The sequence below is a fragment of the Anguilla rostrata genome, chromosome 15 (genome assembly GCF_018555375.3).
Source record: "Anguilla rostrata isolate EN2019 chromosome 15, ASM1855537v3, whole genome shotgun sequence".
Lineage (NCBI taxonomy): Eukaryota > Metazoa > Chordata > Actinopteri > Anguilliformes > Anguillidae > Anguilla > Anguilla rostrata.
In genome coordinates this window covers 25,535,815-25,560,434 of record NC_057947.1, presented here as the reverse complement: position 1 = coordinate 25,560,434, position 24,620 = coordinate 25,535,815, and the positions used below count along the sequence as shown (strand labels likewise).

The 24,620-nt window shown below is 44.5% G+C and overlaps 2 protein-coding genes across 5 annotated transcripts in view; one reads left to right on the top strand and one right to left on the bottom strand.

The window, feature by feature from the left end:
• Positions 1-4,675, top strand: part of LOC135240355 (radixin) — a 47,944-nt gene extending 43,269 nt beyond the window's left edge. For all 4 annotated transcript variants that reach the window (XM_064309727.1, XM_064309726.1, XM_064309725.1 and 1 more), the window contains one exon: positions 167-4,675. In XM_064309727.1, coding sequence (XP_064165797.1) covers positions 167-331 — 165 coding nt within the window. In that variant the 3' untranslated portion in view covers positions 332-4,675. The remainder of the gene's footprint in view (positions 1-166) is intronic.
• A 293-nt stretch (positions 4,676-4,968) lies between these two features.
• On the bottom strand, positions 4,969-24,237 carry LOC135240353 (probable ribonuclease ZC3H12C). The gene is made up of 6 exons (XM_064309723.1): positions 23,878-24,237; positions 17,176-18,014; positions 15,813-15,952; positions 12,869-13,103; positions 11,818-11,924; positions 4,969-11,625 (listed from the first exon to the last, which is right to left on the bottom strand). Exons 2-6 carry the CDS (start codon positions 17,931-17,933, stop codon positions 10,121-10,123), a joined length of 2,745 nt encoding a protein of 914 aa, XP_064165793.1. The 5' UTR covers positions 17,934-18,014; positions 23,878-24,237; the 3' UTR covers positions 4,969-10,120.
• Positions 24,238-24,620: the final 383 nt, after the last annotated feature.

The window sequence follows — 24,620 nt, the reverse complement described above, 5'->3', positions numbered from 1 at the left end:
ACAGTGCAAATCTTACTCCTCTGCTTCTACCCGCACAGCTGAACGGGGCCCACGCCCTGCTGCGGTTGACTTGTAACCACATTGCTGTCACGCGGCGGCTGCGTATTTAGTCCTCCCCGCTACCCTTGCCTGTGTACTCATTCCACTCTTTGCCGTCCTGTTGCAGGCGCTGAGCTCAGAGCTCGCCAAGGCGCGGGACGACACCAAGAAGACGCAGAACGACGTGCTCCACGCGGAGAACGTGAAGGCGGGGCGGGACAAGTACAAGACCCTCCGTCAGATCCGCCAGGGCAACACCAAACAGCGAATCGATGAGTTTGAGTCCATGTGAGGGGCGTGCTGTCCCGTGTACAGACCCCGCCCCCCGCCTCCCCAGAGCCCTGGAGAGGCTGTAGGGACAGGGGTCATTCCCCACAACCCCCTCTGCCCCCATGTCTTGCCAAAGTTCTTTCCTCTACTGGTCAGCCAGTCAGGCCATTTGTAGAGCCCCACCTAACTCTACTTGGAATTGTCCAATCAAGAGCAAGCAAGCATATCCGGTTTGTATGGACATTTTTTATTGTATAGCAAAGGATAATTTAGCTCATCTGCTGCGATACTGAAAATGAACAATGGCCATTTATTACTTTTTAACATTGCTAGCAAACTTGTATGTCTTCATTTGAAAAAAATGTGCATCTTTTTTAATAGATTCTGTTTTCTAATCTTGTCTTATTTAATATATTTTAGTTTGGTTTCCCATATCCCGCTTTCTGCCTGGTTTAGTTTCCTTTCAGTGATTCTGTAACTGTTGTCACTTCAACACCAGTGTCAGCTCAGTTGTTTCTGTAGGGTTTCGAGTTTGAACATGTCTTCAGTTACTGCGTGAGGGCCAGGAGAAAAACATGAATATGTTGGGTACAGGAAAATGGAAAATATGGTCCTTTATGAATGAAAAATAGAGTGTGACATTAGCTGCTCTTCACACACCTCCATCACAGTTTATCATCAAATACCATTCAAATATAATTCAAATACCAAATACCAAAATATGAAATACCTGAATGTCCAAGTACCAAATAACGAAATTTGAAATACCCAATTATCAAATACCCAAATATTAAATGCTGAAATAATAAATGCCCAAATACCAAGTACCCAAATACCAAATACCCCGATACCAAATACCTAGCCGTCACAGCCGTGCCGTGGCAGGATGTGAGCATATGACTGAAAGCCAGATCATGGTCAGCGTAGTTTTTGTTGGGAAAATGGCAAGCATTGTTGGGCTGAATGGCCTGTTCTTGTTATTATGTTATTTTATGTTTTATGTTATGTTAGTTTCCACTCAGATTTGACTTCCCTCTGCCCGTCCTACAGTATGATTGTGTGCCCCAAGTTTCATGGTCATCGTAGATGGCTTTCTTTGCCTGTTTGCTCACGAAGGGTCTGTGTATGGAGTTTGTGCCAGGGGATGACCAGCTCTGTCAGTCTCCCTCCCTATTGGTCTGTCTAAAGGGTGGCACCCCTATCTGATTGGACAGGGGTCTGACTCAGCGGACAGGGACAGACTGTACACATGTAGTGTGCATGTTCATATGTGTCTGCCTGTATGTCTGTGCATGAGCATGCTTGTATGTGTGTGTACATGCCTGTGTATGTGGGGGATGCATAGGGTATTTTTATTTTTGGCTGGAGAGCGTATGAAAACATCAGTCCTTAGAGGAAGACAGCTCACTACCTCACTATTGTTAACAGATGACTGGCCAATCAAACACTATATAAATTCCCTGTTCTCCTATCTCCCTCTGTTTGTAGATTAGGAAGATTGTGTAAATACCTATTTGTATCTATTTTACCAATATTAACTTATCTCTTCAGCAAGCTTGGTTGTGTCATCAGTATTTGGTTGTTATCCTAATTCTACCAGGCTGTAGCGGCTGTTGTTGAACTCAGATACATGTCTGAGGTGCACTCTTGCACTTTCTGTGGGCGTTTGCAGGTTTGGAGGCGGTTCAGCTTTTCTGGGGCTAAGTCCAAGAGACAAACAGCGAGCTCTCAGTATTGCGTTAGAATACGGGTGGAAGACTTGCTTTGATACTTTCTAATAAACAAAAACCCAACTTTGATGGACTAAATTGTATAAATGTTATACATTTTTGTATAAACAATATGAAGTACAAATATATTTTTATTTATACTAAAGCAGCGTGGTATCAGAGTTCAGTGTTGATATGAAAAGCTGTATTTTGTAGAGCAATGTGGGTGTGTCATTTTTTCACTCCCATTTTTTCACCCCCTATTAGCTGCAGCTCGAGCACAGCTGTGGTGTTGCTGTACGGATCACATCAGTGGAGGCATAGAGTCTAGAAGTGAACATTTTCTTCAGCAACACACCTCTCCTGGTGGAATTTTCTCAGCCGTGATATTTTGGGGTGTTTTTGAAACAATACTCGATGCAGGAAGATCTTTGTGTGTGGAAGAGGCTCAGGGCCTGATTTCTGCACATGCTAATCCTACAACATGACCAATAATTGGTCATGGTATTTGTTTTGTACCAATCATTGGCTGTGTTATTAGTTTAGCATGTGCTAAGTGCTAAAGGCCTTAGTAAACCAGTCCCTCAGTGATTACCCTCTGTTACAGTACATGAAGCGGATAGCGGCTACTGCATTAGACCTGTGTGTGTGTTTGTGTGTGTGTGTGTGTGTGTGCAAGGATGTGTCTACAGCATTAGACCTACACGTGCGAGTATGTATGTGTGCAAGGGGGTTTCTACTGTGTTAGACATGTGTGTGTATGTGTGTGTGTGCGCAAGGTGGTGTCTACTACATTAGATCTGTGTGTACGTATGCACGAGGGGGCATCCAATGCAATTCCTCAGGTGTTGCCGCCCCCAAACCCCACCCCCTGTCAATTGTCAGCGCGCACGGTGATGGATTACCCTAATCCTACCCAACCCGCTAGCGATGCGATGCAGGGTTTGAAACCCCGGGGAGGGCCGACAGGAGAACGTTTGTTCACGTTCCGCTTTCTCCTGGTGGGATGCAGCGGGGCAGGGTGTGGCTGGTCCTGCCCACACCCTCGGAATGTGCCTGGGCCTGCGATGCACCCCCCCGGCCCTTTCGGCAGTATCTTTTGCATTTGGCCTTCTTCTGTAATTGCAGCGTGATTTCTGTGACCTTTACGCTACAGCTTTCGTGTGAGGAGAATCTGTCCGTCTGACGCATTCCGCGTGTCGGAGTCTGCTTGCAGGGGCGCTTGGGTTGAAGTGTCCGTGACTGAACACATCTGAGCCGTAGATCTCAGTTTGACCTTTAAGCAGATATCTGTTGCACAGGTTGTAATTGCCCTAACAAGTCAAATGTGCTTTCAAATGGTTGATTTTCCTATAAAAAAGCCGAACATTCTGTGTGCAGAAATATTCTATATGTAAATACTCAAGCAGCAGCCAATGGCTTTTTAAAGTAATAATATGGCAGAAAATGAAGACCTTGTTTCCCACAGGATAGAGATTAATGTAAAAGCCCACATTTTGAGACTGGGTCTGTCTGATAAAACTCATAATGTCATATGTTCCTATCCATCTTATATTACATTAACTCAGCAGTGAAATTAATGCGCGCTTAAAATAATGTGTCTCCCTCATACAAATGTCTCTGTACACCAGTGGTTCTCAAAATGGAGGGTGGGGGGGGGGGGCAGAGAGAAAGCAGGGGTGGCACAGTGACGATTGAAGGGAAAAAAAAATTCCATTAGAAAACAAAATGAAAATTGCATTCAAGCAGAACCAAAGTTGTCAGGCGGGCGGGGGGGTTAAAAAAAATTTCTTTTACCAAGGGGTGCGCCTGTCAGAAAAAAAGTTTGGAAACCACTGGTGTAAATAAACCAGGTGAAATTTCTCAGTGGTGCAGCACTACTGGAACAACGTCCATTATGGCCCGGCGGCTGTGTGGATTAATTGAACTGGACCTGTTGAGCTTTCAGTGCTGGAATCGGCTGTTATTTACTGTCCACGATCCTTTCTGTTTGTGTTTTTTCTGTCTAAAGCCTGATTTATACAAGTGTTGTGCGACAGAAGTGAAAGTGTTGCATGACGTTTTGCATTTATACTTCTGCGAAGGCCTCCGATGGGGGTTCTGTTGTCCACCAAACACCAAACTCCTGACAGTTTGTTTGATAGTTTTACATTACATTTCAGAAAATATGGCAGCACTCTGTGAAATAACCAATAACACATATCCATGACAATAAATTTTAGTGTTCCATCTGGCTGTCCAATCAGCACTGCACGACAAAGCATGAAGTTCTGCAACACAACAAAATTCTAGAGGTGTGCGACACTTTTTTCCGTTGAAAATACATCATTTTTGTCATGCAAGGGTCTTGCAATGAAGTATAAATCAGGCTTTACAGTGTATGAGAATAATTGCACAATGAAACTTAATGAAAAGCCATTTTCTACAAAAGCAGAGAACATGTTTTCATTTGCTGTTTAATTTTCCTTTTTTTTTTTTCACTCTATGGGGAGTGAAGGTGCTGAAGGTAGGATAGAACACTAAATAGTTTTAAATGGTTCCCTGCCCTGACCTCCCCTCCCCTTCCCCAATATTGCTGCACTGTTGTAACATAAAATCAATAGAAACTATTTTGAAAAGCATCCATTGGTTAACAATAAACACGAAATGAATATCCAGTTGGTTTTGAATTCTTTTTTTATATTGAACGTTTTGTAAAAGTAGTGCACTGAGCTGAGCATGGCTTCCGGTTTCACGCTTTCCCTGCTGGTCACATTCAGAAATGGCGGATACCTCAGTCTTTTACTGGCCTTCATATTGGGCCCCATGTGTTTTTCTGTCTCTAAGTGCATCTCCTGAAATTAAACAACCTGAGTCTTTGGCTCCCATAGCCAGCATGACATTTTGGTTGGTATTGTTGCTTCCAATATGACTCTGAACTGAGGAATATAAAAATAATAGAGACCAAAAGAAAAGGTAAATTTGTTTTATTTTGAACGGTCCAAAGCACATCACATTTATCCTGCTTTTCTTTACAGAAACACCCCAATGCATTAAAGTACACTGTGCCATTTCATCAGAACGTTGTAAAAAGAACCCAGTGTAGTTACCTTCTGTTATCGAAACATTGAAGTCAGATGCATTTCGTTCGTCTGTGGATAAAGTTAAAGCAATGCGGTCTGATTGGTTAGCAGGGCATGAAATTAGCTTTTTTTCCCCACCCACTGGCCAGTGGGACCTGTGGATTTTAAGAACTCGCCAGCCATTTTAAACATTTTACCAGCCACATTACCTTTTACAATATGGCACAACCTGTTGCTGCAGGGTTACCTGGCAAAGTTAGTTTAGAAAATCTCAGCAGCCACAATCAAAATTTTGCCAGCATTTGGTGGCTGGTGGCGGGTGCTAATTTCACACCCTGCTGGTGAAACTTCTGTGTGTTTCTCCTGTCTGGGACTCTAAGGCTTAACCAGGCCAGTGCTTTAGCTTTGATCTTGCTGCTGCTTGTTTAACTGAATGTGAAAATTAATTCTTCAGATGAGTTTCATTGCAGATGAGCTGGCTGTCTAAGCTAAGAGCAGCCATCAGGTCGCAATTCGCTTAGATCATATGGAATACTGATTTTCACATAATTGCTGATGTACATAATTGGCTTGGGCGATGTGAACGAAAATAACTGCATGTACAGAGCTGCAGGAACGTATAAATGCACTGCACTAGCCTATCTGCACTCTGGTAATGGATCGTTCCTTCAGATGTTTTCCTGTGAATGAGAAGAAAACTCAATTTCAAAACCTCTAAATCCAAGTACTTCCACTTTTAGAAATGGTAATAACAATGTCATTTCTCGTTTGTCATTGAAGGGTTTGGGGAAAGCTAAAAATGTTCAAAATGTAATGCTGTATAATTTTTTAAAAGTTGTAATGCCCACAGTCTGAGGTGTGTACCGTCTAGTATTTTAACAATTCCTGATGCGTCCTAAAATACTTTAGTCCCTTTTGTTTTCCATTCTGCCTGTGGCTTTGGTCTACAAAAACTGATTCCCTATATTGTTCTTTTATTTAAAAAAATAGCGTACATTTTTTTTTGAAATATAATACTGTAGCAAACCTTTGTAATACTGCACATAAGGGAAAACATCGAAAATTGTCATGAAAAACGTCATCTTAATGGTGAAGTAATTGCAATGAAATTACCTCACCTTATATAAAATTGTCATAAATCACTTCAAAAGGTGTATACATTACAATGACATGAAAACTCTACACTTGTCACAGCTGTAGGGTTGGGTTGGAAAGGTAGAAAATCAACAAATTTAAAATACAAAAATTCAGCCAAGCCATGTTCACAGCATCAAGCTGTTACCGGAATTTACACATTTCCAACAAGTTACAAAAATGGAGAAAAAAAGAATGTGAGTAATAGTTTGCTGAACATGGTTCAGATTATTATGGGATGTGTCAATAAGCACAATGCTAAGAAGAAGCATTTACTCTTATATACCCACGTCTCCGCCCGTGGCAACACACGGTGTTCCGCGGCCAGAGAGAAGGCTCTTCATTTCAAAAGGTGCTCGGACATCCTGTTCTGGGCAGCTTGTGAGCCCTTTCACTTCCTGTGTCAGCCCTTTCACTTCCTCTGGCATTTCTGGGTCGGGCCAGTCCACATCCTCACTCAAAATCCAAGAATGGAAAGGCCACAATGCTTAATGTAAAAACTTCAAAAGGAATGAATGGTCTCTTCCCTCTTCGTTTCGTATGCTCTGGATCCCACTGTTGACAGCAGCCACGTTTCAAAACCTGGAAATATCTTTTAACGTTTGTCTGTCCTTGTGGACCGGCTTACTGCAACATTTTCTAAAAATGTCACGTATACGTCTAATCTACTTGCACACATTATTGTTCTATGGTATAAACTGGTATGGTGGGAACTGGTATGGTATTTAAACAGTTTCTTCTATTTTTGCACCTAAGCAATCTATTATTTGGACAAATGTTTGTAATAAAGCATGATCTCCACCAACACAAACAGATCTACTAATTATATGGTATTTTCTTTTGCCCAAAATAGGCCAGGCATGTGAAGTATTTACTGCACTAACATGAATGTCTCTCGAGTTTAACAGGTATACAGAAAACCCTTGTTAATTCTTCCAATGGTCCGATCAGGGCTGCCAACCTACTTTAGTTTTGTACTTCCTGCCACCTTAAAAAAACAATTAAAAAAAAAAAAAAAAAAACCAAAAACAAAACCCTTTTAAACAAAAGTCACGAAAATAATACCGAGAATTCTTTAAAAGGCTACAGCACTTGCATGCGCCGCTTTGGATTGATATGTATTTAGTCTGCTCAGCGTCCGGTGTGGGTGTAGGAGACGTGCTGAGACCAGCCTGTACAATGTGTTGATGAAGTTACAGTAAGTAAAGTGTGTGACTTGGGCACATGCGTTGCAGCCATCAAATTGCAATTGGATAGCTATCAATGATTCAATCGTGGACATAAATTTTAAAGCACTAAAGAAAGAAAAAACTTTTATCACTGAGTGATACAGGGCTATCTGATTCAGTAAGTGAACATAGCCTAGCTGGATCACACAAGTTTTTGTCGTATTTAATAAATCTCACGGTGTAAATTCTCGGTTAGCTGGCAACCCTGTACCCGACCCTCCTTTATTTATTTATTTTTTTTAATTTTTTTACATACATTTGCAGGAGAAGATGCATTTCATGCTCTTTCTGCTCCAAAACCCATTTTGACAATTTTGGTGCTCTTTGCTAAAATTAAACAATAACGTGTTCCCCAAAATATCTCTTTAATAGTTACAAATGTGACTAACAACTATGCATAAATTCATATATTTGTGGGTATATATATTTTCCATACATTTTTATATAAAAATCTTTCCTTAAGTTAATAAGATACAATTTGTATCAATGAATAAAGGTATTCTCTGGCTCCCAAGGATTGTGCTGGTTACTGACTGCTATTGAACACTATGAGATGTGAAACAAGCCTAGCTGTAAGGTAATTTTTACACCAGCTAGAAGATTAAGATTAAGTGTTGTGATAGAAACACTACCATATTTTCACCTGCATGAAATTTAGTGACAGACAAAGGTTTGGGATAATTAAGGAATAAAATAAGGGACTCCTTAGATCTCATAATGTAAGCTCTTTTTCTTTGGGATTAAGTAACAAAATAATCATCCTTTCCGACAAATCCATGTTTCAAAACTGGACCGGGATGGCAAGCAATTTTGAGTTCTTCGTGAGCTTGACTGGGTTGGGCTGGGAAACTAGGCTAAGAAGCCACACGGGCAGATTAAAGAGTGCTTGGACAGCATCCATCAGAAATCCCTGAGAGCAGAACCAGAGACTTCCCTTACTAAAGCTAAGATACACGGACACTGCAGCCGTGCATCTGTGTCTATTTCTACACCTCTGACAACATTCTGGCCTTTTCTAGCTATACTTTAGCTCTGCTACATAACTGCATTACCAACCCCTCCCACTGTGATGGAGACATCACACACACACACAGCATAAAGAAACATTACAACGAAATAAGGAAAAAAATAAATTATATAAATAAAATGTCCTCACTTGTACTCTACAGTGCATCAAAAAACCATACTATTCTGCATATCCGCAAAAACCATCGTGCTGTGATTTTCAATGGTGTCAGGTTTTTGTGGAGATTAAAAAAGTAATACAAATAAACTTTGAGGTGAGATTAGGTACTGATTTGCTTGGGTGTGAGCTGAAAGGTTTCAGGAGTTGGGTTTATCGTTTGATCCGGGGGTTTGCAGCCGGTTTTGATCCAGGGACCCCCACCCAGGCTCAAAGGCATTCCAGGGACCCCCATCAAGTTAAAAAGGTTTTTTGTTGTTGTTTTGTTTTGCTTTTTTAAAGGCTTCATAAAGATCACAAACTGGGGTAGGATTGAGATTGCGATTGTGGGGGGTGGGCGGCGGTGGTGGGGCGGGGGGGGATCGGGGGGGGGGGGATGCGACTACCAGGGAAAATTGGTGTCACTTAGTTGGGGGGGGGTGTTTGGGAATGCAATTGCGGACCCTCCCAGAACCAGGGTGTTTCTCATCCCTGGTCCTGGGGAACCACTGTGTTTGCTGGTTTCTGTTCCAACCACAGTAACAAGCTCTCTATTGTAATGAGCTGCTGATTGTTCTTATTTATACCCAGAACCACAACCCTTTTTCATTCATATTTGTTTGGAATCAGAAATATACACCAGTCATACAGAGTCAATGTGTTTTCTGCCTAAATTATACTGCATTAAGTGATTTGTTTGGTGAAATTTGGACATCAAAGGGATACCGGAAGGCTTATCCATTATTCTCCTCATCTCCCCCTTCAAATTTAGGCATCTTTTTTGAAGCTCCATTTTTGTTTAATTTGGGATGAAAGTGTCCATCAACCCTGTTACACTCTCAGCCCACACCCATCTTTCATATTCTCCAATTTGATTTGCTTTCAAAATTTCATGTCTTTAGAATCAGTACCTCCTCATTTAAACTTCACAACAAAAAATACATAAAATAATAAAACACATATATTAAAATAAATATAACCAAAGCAACACAAACACCAGCCCACACTTAGACTTCAAGCTTCAAAGGCAATTACAAGCCTTCCACCTGGATAAAATGAAATTACTATAATGCAGTAAACTATCTGGGTATGATTGGGAAGACATGCCTTTGATCCAGAATCAAAGCATGCATTAAAGACTAGCTGGCTGCTGATAGGTGAGTGCTGTTGTCTGTTGTCTGTAGGATTGCACAAAATAAGATACCACAAAAATATTTCAACAGCAGTTTAGTCGAAATTAAGTTTGGATTAACAAAAAAAATCCCTGCTTTTTCTCTTTGAAAGAAAAAAAATAATGGATTCAACTATTTTCCTCAGCAAAATGGAAACGTTAAATGCATTTCCCAGGCAATTCTGCATTTGATGTTATGCGTTTCCCTGCAGAGAACTGGAACTACGATAAGTGTGCTACTGTAGCAAACCTGCCTTCAGCGCACAAACGTCGGCGCGTCGGTGGCTGAGAGGAGAGAGGGTGTGAGGGCGCCTCGGCCCCGGAAACTTCCGCCGTGCGTCCGGTCAGTAGCCCGGCTGCGACTTCTCCGCCAGGATGGCGGCAGCCAGCTGCTGGGCGTCGGTCACGTGCGGGTTCCTCTCCATCACGAGCCGCACCTGTTCGGCGGGGAAGATGTTGCACAGGTTCACGAAAACCTTGTCCCGCACGTCGTGGTAGCGGCTGAGGGAGGGGGGCTCGTGCTGCTGGTGCTGCTGCTGGGAGGCGGGGGCGGGGTAGGCGGGGGGGTAGGCCGGGTGACCCCACGGCAGGCGCCAGGCCTGCTGCCGGCTCTCGGGCGGGGTCTGGAAGGCGAACTGCTCGTGGCAGGGCTGTGCCGGCGGGTGCTGCTGCTGCTGGTGCTGGTGGTAGGCCTCCCAGCTGCCCACGTGCTCCTGCCCAGAGAAGGGCAGCTTCCTGGGGTGCAGGGGCGACGGGTCGTACAGCCGCGAGTCCGAGGCGCTCTCCACCCGCGAGGACGCCAGGCCGCGGCTCAGCGGGGAGCCCTGCGACCGGGGAGAGGTCTGGGGGAGCGGCGGGTAGTCTCCCGGGCAGCCGGACCGCACGCCCACGGGCGAGGGCAGGTAGGGCAGGGGGGGATGCTTGAAGTGGTGGTTCGACGGGCCCTCGTACCCAAAGCCGTGCACCCGCGTCAGGCTCTGAGAGCCGTGGCCGAACGGCTGGGAGAGCACGTAGGGGTGGGGGTGCGGGTGCTGGGGCGGGTGTGGGTGCGGGTGGGGGGGCTGGGACGGGTGCGGGTGCTGTGGCGGGTGTGGGTGCGGGTGCTGGGGCGAGGGGCCGGCAGTGTTGTGTGGGTAGTGGTGGTGGTGGTGGTGGTGGTGGCACTTGAGGTTGTCCTCCAGCAGGGAGTCCGGGGAGCTGACGCAGGCGCGCTCGCTGTAGCCGGCGCTGTACGAGTCGGAGCTGCTGCCGCAGCTCGCGCTGCCCTCGCTGCTGCAGTCCGACGCCACCGAGCTGACGCGCAGCTCCGCCTCGGCGGGGAAACGGCGGTCCGGGCTGCGGCCCGCCGACAGGCCCAGGCCCGAGTACGCCTTCACCATGGAGTAGTAGCTCAGGTCTGACTCTCCCTCGGGGTACCGCTCCGGGTAGCCTAGCGCGGTCGTCCCGTGGGTCTTGGGTGGGGGCGCGCCCACGGGGGGCGCCACCCTCTGGTTGTGAGGGTAGCAGACGATGGGTGGAGCCGGAGGAGGAGGAAGAGGAGGAGTCGGGGTGGGGCCGCCGTGGGTCTTGCGCGCCGCCTCCATCTTGGCTCTGGCGCTGAGCCGGTCGTCCGGGTCGCTGTAGGCGGAGGTGCGGATGCTGGGGTCGGACTGGCGCTTGGAGGCGGCGCGCCGGGCGTCCAGGCCCAGGTCGGGCCGGGCGCTGGAGGGCAGGCTGTGGCTCTTCACCAGCCCCGACTCCCCCAGGCTCTTGGCGCTGGCCCGCAGCTCGTCCGCCACGGACCGCTGCGGCTGGGGGCCCCTCTCCGGGTGGTAGAACTTACACTTGTGCCCGTAAGTGCACTTCTTTCCTGGAACAAAAAAAAAATACATTCAGAACACATGATGAACACTTCAGAGCCGATGATATAAATATTTATAAAATTGTGGTTGGTGTAGTAAAAATACTAAGTTACAACAAGCGTCTTCTATATATTTTGTTATAAGGTCTATAAGAATAGGACTATTGAGTCAGAGGGGCCCAGGAATGGGAGGGTAGCCACCGTAAGGACAGGGCTGCTTCTTGTGCTCCGGGATGACGGGCCTTTTCCTCAGGAAGTTCTCCAGGCTGGGCCCGTGGCGCCCCAGGGGGTCGTCTGGCGGCATGAACCTGCGGGACGAGAAGAGGCCGTGAGCCCTCGCTGCGACAGGCGGGGAGACCCAGACGAGAGGAAGAGTCGCGGAAGGACGTGAGAACGCTCTTCCTCCTTTGCTGGTCAAACGGCTACATCAACAGGTGGGCATCACAGATAGTTGCAAAGACCTTGGGGAGGCATTATGATACATTACTGGCATTTAGACACCCTTCTGCAGAGCGACGCGCACGGCTTTTAGCATTTTTACGTGGTATCAGTTTATACAGCTTGATATGTACTGAGGCAGTTCAGGTTGCTCAACTGCCTTGCTCAACAAGAGAAAACGCCAGCGTCCTATCTGGAAATCAAACCTGCAACCTTTGGGTTACAAGGTCCCTGCTAACAAAGCCATTGATACTATTTCATCATTACTATGCCACCTGCACCCATGCATGGAACATTCCTCATACTAATGTCTGCAGGCCAGGCCAGTAACAATTTTTCACACTAGAAGTGAGCACAGCAGCACCATAGGAGGTCTGTGTAGATTGGAGGTGAGGTACCTCATGTGGGCTAGCATGTCTTACTGCTGTAGCCTCCAGTTGACAGCTGGATACAGAAATAGGACGCACACTTAAAATGTCAAAGCAATAGGGCTCCTCCTGTGCCTACAGCAAGTGCTATTATTACTACTGGATAAAATTACTATTGATTATTTGGAGAATGGGTGCCCATTGAGAGGATATGTATCGCTATACAATTGTACAATTCACAGAAAGAAACAAACTGACTTCAGCAGACTCTTTGATTCATGCATATTACTGTTAACTAATTCACGGATATCACTGTAAACCTTTGATTCACAAATATCACTGTAAACGTTTGATTTAAGGGAACCTTTGGTCCCGTCTTTGTGATGGTTTTGGTCAATGAAGCCGTGTGCTTTTCAGACCTGAAGAGTACAGAATGGTTCCCTTACTTATCGTTGACGAAGGAGTACATGAGCAGCCGCTCGTCGATGAACTTCTTCCACTCTGGCTTCTCATTGGCCAGGTCTCGGTAGTTGTCGTTGGATACGATTATGCCGTCGGACTCGTAGGCCAGCTTCACGATGAAGCGGTCGTCGTAGCAGACCACCCTGCGCCCCTGGACGCGTCGCGACGGCGTGAACACCAGAATCTTCTCCTTCTCCAGCCTCCTCAGGATCTCTTGGTCTGCATGGAGGACAGCATAAAATCAGAGGGATCTCAAGAGGAGAGACTACTGTATATACAATATACAGTAGTCTTTTGGTTTACAGAGAAGGTAATTGATTTAAGTGCAATAGTATATATGCAAACGTTTGAGTATTGAACCTCTTGTGTCATCAGTTGGCTTGTGAATAACAATGTGATTCTGTGTCGAAATTCAGTCCCTGAAATATGTAATGTACGCGCTGTAATCACACGTTCAAGTCTTGGAAACGTTTGTCGACGTTTATCAGTTGCATTGCTCAAATTACATGCACTTTGTTTTGTAAGCACTTTAGATGTGTTTCAGAATTTGCGATTTAACCACAGGTACAGATTCAGTTCTAATGCTGTCAGCTGGCTCCTGACCGGTAATCTTGGTTGCATACAGTACAGTAAGCACATCACAGAGGGGGGATTGTTCTTTACTCAATCCCTTAAGCATATCTAAAAACCTGATATTTTAAAGATCTGCGCCTTGTGCAATGTGGACATTTTAAGAGACGGGGAGGTGCCGAAATGTCCTGTTGTATCTTGATTTTTATTCTGAAATTGAGCAAGCTTATGTCAGCTATTTTTGGCAGCGGTAGACCTTTGAGCTGTACGAATGCCTTGAACCAGGCCCCGTGCTCTGTCATAACTTTCTGACTGCACGTATAATAGAACCACTGTCAAAGTAAAATGTGGTCTCTAGGTTTGATTGACAAATTAGCACGTGGTGAAATGTTAACTCTGCTATGATTGATGCGTACAGATATTATTTACTTAGGTTTTTTTCCAGGGATATAAAAGACATACAAGCGTAGCGTTCTAACACTACACCGACTTTAAAATCTTCTATTATACAATAAAAATCTATGCCTGGTATTTCTGGTAATTACACAACATACTTCTTTATTGCTGAAAGAATGTTACATGCCCTCTCTGGAGAGAAGAAAATTCTCACATTAATCTGCAGCAGAATTTAAGATTTATGACAACGGATCGAGTACCAACCAATAGATTATCATAACCTGGGGTGGACAAAAAGCACTGGGCGCTGTATGGATTACAAGTTACCCATACAAACATATATTTATAGCAACACATATGCAAAATGTTAATTAATCTATGACATTAAATTACATTCTTTTAAATATTTGAACTAGAACTGATCATTTAATTTAATATCAGAAAATGCCAGCCTGATTAAGTCTTTCTTAATGACAGACATTTGCTACGCAGGCAACAACTGTTGTTTCTATTAGCATGAATTTATTAAACTGTAGATAGTGATTAATTATTTGTGGAACCTAAAAGTTAAAGTTAACCCCTTTTAATGTAAACTAGACCCAAGCAATTTACTATGCTCACTGCTCAGTTCATCAGATCTGCCTGTCTGATTTCAAATTTCTAGGCTATTCTTGTCATAATCTCTGCCAAAAGGCAAACCCATCACACTTTCCCAGCCAATACATTTAGACACACCTGCCTTGTTTTTGAGTGAGTAAAAGACATATAGACATTTCTAATGGAAGTGTTGCCAATCCCTCTCAAATCTTTTACCCTGGAAAAAGTATTACATTTAGAATATTGCTATATGTCAACTCTGCTTCCAGCGGTTGTTTATTTTAAATTTAATAATTAAATGCATTTTAAATTTCATCCTGAGACTTATCTCTTTTTCCCACGTCACTACGGTGAAACTTTAACCTGTCGATGCAAAGGCAATGAGATCGCATTCCTTTCTCCAGTTTCAGTCATTCTAACTGGTGATATAAGTGCCTTGAGCACCCTGACTTTTAGGATTCTTTTTATCTGATTACATCTGTGTTAGTGAAAGTGTGTTTAAACTCTTTGAGTAAATTCTGTGGAATATTTGTTTGGAAAGCCCAATCATATTCCTCAACGCTCACTGCTGCAACCTTCGCTGTCAATTCAGGAGGGCGCACGCAAGCAAGCGCTCTCCTTCGAAACACGTGATGTCAGCCGCCGCTACTGACGACAGCTCGCGATCCAAGCTAGGACAGACCCCAGTCGGAGGAATTCTGCTTCATGTGGCCAGACCCCAGTCGGAGGAAGTCTGCTTCATGTGGGGCTTAACGGGCAGGCTCGCGGGGACCTGAATGAGACTCCCGTCCCAGCTAGCCGAAACCCTGCCTTCCTTGAGCCTCGCCCTGCAGGGCTGTACCGGTCTACGGGCCCGTCCAGTGCACTTCAGTGTCTTAAGACTTTACTGAGACTGTTACCATGTGCAAAACCTTTCAGCACACACAAAACCAATAACAATACCAAGGACTGGTCACTTTGCATGTGCAAAAATCTTAATTTACTGACCGGATTTACTAAGACCTAATCACCTTAGTTAATCAGGCCCTTAGTGTTATTTTATGGATTATCTTGTAGCTGATACAAATGTAACTTTTTTCTGTAGTTATTCATCCTGGATCTGTGGAACGAATTGAAACACTCAATTCTGTACACCCTTAAAGTGTTTAATTAACCCTTTAAGGTGTATGGTCACAATTATGTGATTAGAATGTTTAGGTTAGGGTTTTTACTGAACATTCTCATGCTGATGTCACAGTCACTGCTGGTGAAAGCAATGGAGTTCTAGAACACATTCCAAAAAGTAAGCTGCTGTTCAAAGCATGAAGCATACGTTACAAACGCAACAAAGCTTATCTGTGAGTGTAGCGGCCGCGGTGTGGCTACCTGTGATGAGAGCATCGGGTCGGGACTGCTCCTTCCTCCAGGCCGGCACGAACACGGTCACGTCCTTATGGCCCCGCTCCAGAAACCAGTCCACCGCCAGCTTGATTCCCTGGCAGGAGAACACCTCCTTGTTCCCATGGCTATGAGAGAGAGAGTCCATGGGCCACACCATTAGGAGCGGTCACACCAAACCTGATAGACTGCCTGCAGGTTCAAACCTCAAGGCCCATGTAGGCCACAACTATCCTACATTTCTAATTTTTTTTTTTTGGTCACTTAAAGAATGTATAAAGCGCCATACACTTTGGATGAGGGTGTTTGGTTTAGCAGAACATAAAATATGAAGTTAAAAACCAGAAGTTAGATGGGAAGGAGATTTCCATAGAGAGGAATGAAGGAGTGTGTGTTAATCATGAGGTTGTGAGTATGGAGGTCTGAGAGTTAGAGCAATCCAGGACTCCAACACCACCTGTCTACTCACCGCCTCACTTTCCTGGAGAAACCAAACAAACAAACTAAACAAAACAAAACAAATATCGTCAAAGCAAACGCATAAGATATCTTGGCCAATCGCATATTTTTTGTAGCAAATAAATGTGGGTTTTTATACATGTGGTATTTTTAATGTGGAATCCAACATCTTCCTGTCAAATCATCCAGAGCTGCCCAAGCAGCCAACCCTTCTCCAGACCCTGCAGACCTACAGAGAGGTTCTGTGTGCGCGTAAAAAAGCAGTGCTCTCGAAAAAGCAGTGCTCTGTTATAACCTGTCTGAATAATGTCAAAGAAAAGTAGCTACTTCATTTCTACTCTTGAAAGGCTGGAATACTCTGAGCAAAGTTCATTACCCTACTTGTCATTTCATCAGTTTCAGCTTCAGTCATCCTCAGCTCATTCTACAAAAATGTTTTAACCTTTACAATAATGCCAACAGTGTATAGATGGGTGCAATCACCGCTTTACTAGATTTAATAGTTTTTCAAAATAATTACAAAAATACTGTGACACTATGTTAAGCTAGCTGGCATACTGTCTGATTGCTTTCACATCATATGGTTGACTTCTCAAATCCAGTTTTAGAGAATTTACTCACAATGCAGCCACCAGCACAGAGCCTGCACCTAATCAGTTACTGGGACCTTAAGGCTGAAGCTGTTGATGCCAGGCACAGTTTGGAAAAAAAAGCTCTTATAAGAGAGACAAAAATACCGTCGCAGTCCAGTATTATACATTTTATTATTTTTTTTATCCTGAAAGCCACAACAGAAAATGAAAGCGATGCCCTTCGCAAACAGACTAGACTTCACCAAGGGGACTTTGACTGCAGATGTGCCCCGATTCTGCCGACAGACCATGAGACCCACCTCATCGCTACGTTGCTGCCGTCCAGGACTATGGGCCGCATGTTCTCCTCGTCGTCCAGCAGCTCCATGAGGGGCGGAGTATCGGGCCTGTGGGAATCGGAGTCTGCCAGGAACAGGCAGGAAGAGGAGGACAGCGAGGAGGTGGAGCAGGAGGAGGAGGAGGTGGACTGCGTAGCCCCGCCCTGCTCGGTCTCCGCCTTGTTTCCCAGCTTGACCAGCTCTCCCAGAATGTCGTTGATGAGCGCGTCGGGCCCCAGTTTGCCCAAAACCAGCCGGACCAGCTCCTCAGCGTAGCCCAGCTTCAGGGCGAACTCCATTTTTGTGCGGTACTCCCTGTGCGCGTCTGGCGGCTTGTGTTCCTCTGCGGGGGCCAGGGACTGTCCCGGGTCCGGGTCCGGGCCCGGGCCGAGCGAGTGGGAGAGCGGGGAGTGAGCGCCGTCTTCTGACCCTCCGCCCCGCGGGTTTTCACCGCCGCCGACACCGCCGCGAGCCCGCTCAGCCTCGCCGTCGGACCCGGTGCTCTCCCTCTCCTCTTCTTCCTCCTCCTCCTCCTCTTCCTCAGAGGAGGAGGAGCTGCTGGTGCTGCTGCCCCCCTCCTCCCCTGCCTTTCCCTCCGCCACACACTTGTCCTTGGCGGGGGTCCAGGGAGTGATCACGTCAGGCTGCCGGTCGGTGCTCTCCACATGGAGGTAGTCCAAATCTAGCCCCAGGTCCAGGATGCGGCCTATCCCATCATCCAGGTGGTCCTTCAGGCCCATGAAGCTGCTGCACACATCCAGCTCCACGCTGACAGTGTCCCCACTCCTCTACTCTGGGATGTAGGGAGGCCTGCAGTTCTGCTACAGAAGGAGGGAAAAATGTATTATGTCACTGGCTGATATGCCAGACATTAAACTCTATCCAATGTGGCACTTTTCTGAAATCACAATCACTTTTCTGCAATCATAGGAAAAGATTTATACCCAAGCAAAAATTTGGATTTAATCCTATCCAATGGGGCTGCAGACAAAGATCATATGTTCTACTCATTCGGCTCTTCTTTTTTTCCTTTTTTAACGACTTTTTCAGTTTTTTTTCTGCACTCACTACAACATGACTCTGAAAAAATGTTTATACAGAGAGCCCAAATGTCACAATCTGCCCCAGGCTCAGGGATACCTCTTGAGGCCACTATGCGTGGATGAATCTACACCCTGTGCCTCTGTGGGTAGATTCATCAACATAAAGTTTAAAAATAGTTGTAGATATACCAAATAGGTTAGAATGACATATGAAATACATACTGAATATGTGAAAGGTATTTAACCAAATTAGCCATACAATTTTGAATTCTGTTCCATAATTGTATAATATCATGCATCTGCAAAACCGCCTCACCTGCATGGGTCTACGCACAGACCTATCAGGTTTTTTGGAGTGTTTTTTTCTAAATTTGAAGTCGGTGTTCTAGAATGCTGTTGCTGTCAATCACCAGTAGTGATTGCTACATCAGCATTGGAATTTTCAGTCAACAACATTCAAATCACGTATTTGAGATCTTACACAATTTTGGGTTAAATAAATAGCTCGGTCAAAGCAAATTGAATAGTTTAGGAAATTGCAGTTACTGCAATGAAATCCAAATACAAATAAAAATTTGTATTTGTATTTTCATTCACATAAACCTCTTCCAGTCATCTCCATACAAAACAGTCCTTATTAGGGAAATCCTTGATATGAGGTTTGATTATACACTTTGTTGTACGTCGCTCGGGATTAGAGCGTCTGCCAAATGCCTGTAATGTAATGTAATGTAATGTAATGATTGAAGGGTAGGTCCCCTTTAAACAAAGTGCCATTTAATTGAATCTGCCCCTAAGTGTTTTGTGTTTCATGAAAATGCACATAGTTATAAATGCATTTTTTTTTCCAGGGAGCTAATCCAGCATGAGGTTGTCTTATGGTATATATGGAGTATCTGTGCATAAATAGCATAGTTGCCATCCTCTTTGAGTCAGACTTAGGACAGCTGCCCCCATTTAATTCTTTCTTTTAACTGACTAGTTAGAATGTCCAGAAAATAGACTTACGCTTGCAATTTTAACCCGTTCTGTTAGTATATTTGGCTAGCCTATATTATAAATTGATTTAGCTTTTTTTTTATATTATATTCAGTTAAAATAATGCATAAACCAATCATATCATGCATAATAATATATTAGTTTTTATGCAATCTGTCAGTTCATCTGCTCCACGAACTTCAGAAAATGAAAATAAACATTGAGTTACGACACACAATATTAAAAGGAACAAGTAGACAACACGCCAACATTATGCAAAACAGGTGCAACTTTTTTTAAAGAATGGATTAGTCATTTAAATTCTCTAAGAGGGATGAAACAGTGTCGTTTGGTAATTGCTTGCAGATGGTTCCAGCTCAATGGGACGTAACTAAAAGCCGTTTTACCCAGCTCAGTTGAGGTACAGTAAAAATCTGCTGACTGGCAGAAATTAATCACCCTTACAGTAGGCCTGCCTCGTTGTGACTTGTTCCCCATTTTTAAAAAGCGTTGACACATTAAAAAAAAAAAAACTAAAAAAAAAACAAGTGTCAGTGCTCATTAATCTTGGGGGAGGTGCAGAGGTGCAGTACACCCCCCTCCCCCACCCCCAAAAAAAAGAACAGCCGTTATCTGCCACCTCACCTCACCTCACCTTTCAGCAGTGTCAGTTGTGCGTTAAAATACAACTCTCAAAACTCATAGTGGAATTTGAGTTCCATTTGGCATTGCTGTTTGCTGATGCTGACATGTAATCATCTGATATTTAAACAATATGCTCTACTAAGGTTACCCAAGACTTTCAGCATCCAATAACAGGTACTGGCATGAACAGTAGATAAAACATATGAAACACAAGGTGACAACACGCATGCCAATGTGAAAAAAAAAAAGTATTTTCTTCTGTTTCTTAATTTTCCTACCTAGTCAACATGGCCTTTGTTCACTCTCATGTGAATCATGCTTTACTGTGAGAAGCCATCTTGTTACCAAACCCTGCTTTAAAATAGATGGTGGGGTTTAAAATATTTTTTAAATAATTTTTTTAACTAAGCTGTTCCTTCTGAATAGGTTGCAATTAAAGTCAATAGCTTTCTGCTATCTCATCTGTCTACAGCTAAAGCACTAAATTAAGCTTCTTTCCATATATAAATTAGGTCTTATATTATGTCCCACCCAAAGTAAAAATAACCCCATAAGGAACAGTTCCTGCCATGGTTTATAATCCATCATAGCTGACTGATCTGATCTGAAAACGTGTATCTATTTCTCAACGCTCCTGGGGATTCCGAAAGCGTGTGACAGGGTGAGGGGGGAGGGACCCGCGTAATTGTCCTGATGCGAGCAGGTGGCTGGAGCCGGTCTCGGGGAAGCCTGGTGACCTCCTGTCAGATTCCAAAGCACTTCACCTTCATAGTGCAGCCAGTGAGAGTGCTGATCCCGAACCGTTGGCCTGAAGAGTGCCGGTGGTAGAAGGTGACATGCTATAGAGGATCTCACCTCATCAGACCCACCCACCAAAAAGCCTTTAAAAGTTTTGGGGGGATGTGAGGAGAGAAGGGGGGTGGGGAGGGGGGGGGGGGGCTGGGGTGGAGCATGTTGGACAGGAGGGCTGCCTAGCAACACGCCTTGTGGTTGCTAAGCTGCCGGTGCTTTAAGAATGTCCCATGAATGCCATGACAGGGCTTGAATAATTTAGGCCGGGCTCTCACAAAAGGAGCACACAAAGGAGGCAGGGGGCTCAAGTGTGTCTGGCTCACCCTCCCCGAACAATGCAGCTGCCAGGCCAATCAGGGCCGCTCCGTGGGCCCATTGTGTGGCGGGCTGCGCAGACGGAGGCTAGCTGCTATGCGAACCGCCCAGAGCCAGCGCCACGCGCTGCCGCTGAGTCACAGCTAGCCACACACGCTCCTCAGGGCCTCGTTCCGCCCGGCGCGCCCAGCGCTGTGCAGTCAAAGAGCTCTCTGTGTCACAGCTGGCCTTCCACATTTACACATAAAAAAAGAAATGGAAGCTAGTGATGGTTAGCCAACTGCCAAACTGTAAACTAATACAGTAAGTACTTCTTCAGCAATAGAAAATTTCTCAATCGATATTGAGGATTGGATATACACAAAGAGGTGTATTAAACCATGACATATGCCATACTGTGAGACATGATCCAGATGAGTACACGTTGCTCAGAACAGATGAAAAAAAATGAGAAGCTACCTTCTGCAACCCTCAAATTTCAACGTAGACAACACATATTGAAAACTACAGGTCGTCCAGTCATAAGGATTATTCCAGGCTTTTCTATTTGGCGGTGAATGCTGAATTACTATTCGATTCTGAATTTAATGAAAGTAATATTTGTTGTTACCAACAATGGAAATGGGGGAAGATTTATGCTACAGGATGGACATTTCTTAAAAGCTGACAGAACTGCAGATTTACTTTAAAAAGGAATGCAGGCAGAAGAGTCAGCAGATCATAATAACCTGGTGTTGCATAAAGCTGATTCTTAATCCCAGGGAATTTAATGTACATACATACTAAAATATGTTGCAATTTCTATTAATTCAGTTGTCTAGAATGTATAATAAATATGGATAAGCTGTTTTATATTTATTTATGTTTCCCAAAATGTCAGAAAGTATGTGGATCTATCATTCCAAAGAAACTGAATGTAAAGTTCCATTTCATGCTAAAGCGGGTTGACTTTTCTTTACTCAGATAAAGACCTCATCCACAATGATGAAATTCCTTTATAGTTCAACTATTTCCGATAGAAATGAAATTATGCCACATGCGACATCACTAATATAGTTGTGAGGTATGATAATCGCAAACACAAAAAAGTTTAACATAATCAGTAATCACTGTCTGGCAGAAAAGCTTCAGCAAGTGCCCATAGAAACACCTGCCTCTTTCCCAGAGACCCTTGGGCCTGAGGAGAGAGACTCCAGAGAGGGCCATTTTGAGCCCAGGGGAATCTTTCTTAGTATGAACGACTGTACTCTGTATTACTTTGATTATTTTAATTTATCCTTCCTCTGGAGGCAGAAAGGCAGACGCCCTTCTTCTTGGCTATGACACGCAAAGTCTGTTTCCACTGCTTGTACTCGCACTGACTGTAGTTCAGTCTGTTTTGCCTGTGACGCTTCCTGCACTTTACCACATACCAGTCTCACTCTGCTTGCTGTCTGCAGGTTTTCATGTTAATGAGTGAGTTCACTGTTTTTCAGGCTGTCGGTGGTGTCTGAGTGGAGGAGATGTCTCTGTAATACATGCCTATAGCCGGTGGATAGGGAGAGAGAGCGAGAGTCCCAGTGGATTTGATCCCCATTGTGCCAGGAGGGGAGCCTGCTGTCTGCGCAGCTACATTGTGAACAAAGGGAGGCATGCTCCAGCCCAGAGATGGGCTACGGCCAGGAGGGCAACAGATGTCTGCTGCAGCCACAGGGGACCAGCAACCGGTGTCCTGCCCGTCTTCTGGAGCCTTTGAATAGGCCTGCCGCATATGCCCCCACACAATGGGTCACGTGACAAAGTAGAAACCTTACTTTAACCCTTTAGAAGCTACACCCTCCCCTCACCCCCCCCCCCACCCCCCCCCTCCCCCCCCCCCACTGAAAAAAAGATTGTCTGTAGTAGCATTAAAACCTTCATAAGCTCTGTTTCCAGCACTTTTCTTTGGGTCGAATTCCAGGGTACTCACATTGGCTTGTTTTGTGTGGAGAAGGTGCAGTAGAATGGGAAGACTCCCATAATCATGGTGGGTCTAAAGCCCTGTTCCATGCACCATTCTGATTTTTCCAGGATTGAATTTCTGACTGGGGTTTTAACCCTCAGTTTTAGCCTCACCATTTTCCATTAGAGATTTTAAAAAATGCTCAAACGTCTTGAGTGAGGACAAATAACATTAATGCCTAGTACTTAAGAACACAATGCTAGATTGCATTTCAAATCTTAATTCTTCGCCTTAAAATCTGTATCTTTGAAAAATGTTGTTGCACTCGCTGATCATTCAAAATATACAGCAGGTGCACAAAGCTATAAATGAATTAATAACTTTGCAGAGCACAGTCAGAATTCTATTTATTCCTTTAAAGAAAATTCTCAGGCTTGTTCAGATCCAGTTGTTTTGTGCATGAGTATGAATCAGAACAGGTGCACTGAATAGAAGTGGTCTGTAGTTAATGAGAGGCATGTGATTCACAAGAATGAGTAAAAAACTCCCATCACTGTGAAGTAAGTGATAACTAATCTCGCAGGTTTAACACTCTGCAATTTGTTGAAACAATTAGTGCATTAGTGCACAGCAGATGAATCAGAGATTTGGTTAATTTGTTCTGCTACATCACTGGGATGCTATCACTGCAAGTCTACAACGCTGTGAGCTTATAACCCAGAAGGTATATATGTTAAAGTTTATCTTCTCTTAATCTTACAATTAATCTTTATTTGTTTTATTTTTTCATGAAGACTCAATAATAGTATCAATTTTGTTTATTATAAGGTGAAACACCCCACTCAGGCCAATACTCCCTGTATCCCTTTATCTGATAAGTAGCACTAGTTTACATTTCAAACTCAAACACAAAACACATAAGTTTCACACTGCAACTAATACATCATTTGCAACATATTTTTGTAAAAGTTTAATAATGACAACACTTACCACCGGGTTCCAGTATAAAACCAAACAAAAGGAATTCCTAGGAAAGTGCTTTGGAATGATTAACTTTGCTCATCTCTCCGTGCAACGAAAACTTTGTGGTCTTTTTCACACTTCTTTCGGTTTTAGTTTTCAGCTGGCTGACAAAAAAAAAATATTTCCCCTTTTTATCCTCTGTTCTCTTCTTTCCAAACTAAAATCCAGAAAGTCCCGTGCCTTCCAGGAAGACTCGCTGCAGACATGGACTTGTCCGTAGCGCAGCGGTTCCCGGCTCCTCCTCACTGGCAGTGCGGCTCGTGGACCTTTCCAAAGCAGTCAAGCTGAACAATGAGTGGCTGAACAGATGGAGCTGCAATGTCTACGCTTCCCCCATTAGTGAGTGACCAACTGTGGACCAATAGGAGCGCAGCAACCTCACAATGAGCCTCACACACACACACGCGCACACACGCACGCACACACAACGGGGCAGGCGGATGAATGCAAGCACACCCCCGGCACACGCGCGCACACACACGTTTGGGGGCCCGGAGGATTCTAAGATAAGCAAGTGGCTGTCACTCCAAAGGTCTTCCCCCCGTGCTGCCCATGAATCAACGAGGGGTGTGCGCCCACAATAGAGTCATACAAAGGAGACTGGCCGGCAGCTGCTGCACCAGAGCTCGAGTCATTAGGGAGCAGGCCAGCAGTAAGGAACACCTGGCTAGTTGGGGACTGCTGTCCCTCTCCTCTCTTTGTGTTCCCTT

Excerpts from the sequence above, each read along its gene's own strand:
- LOC135240353 (XM_064309723.1), bottom strand. The coding sequence starts at position 17,933 with ATGGGCCTGAAGGACCACCTGGATGATGGGATAGGCCGCATCCTGGAC. Across the intron at positions 15,953-17,175 it reads GGCAGCAACGTAGCGATGAG|CCATGGGAACAAGGAGGTGT; the intron begins GTGGGTCTCATG and ends TCTCTCTCATAG. Across the intron at positions 13,104-15,812 it reads ACCCGATGCTCTCATCACAG|ACCAAGAGATCCTGAGGAGG; the intron begins GTAGCCACACCG and ends TCCTCCATGCAG.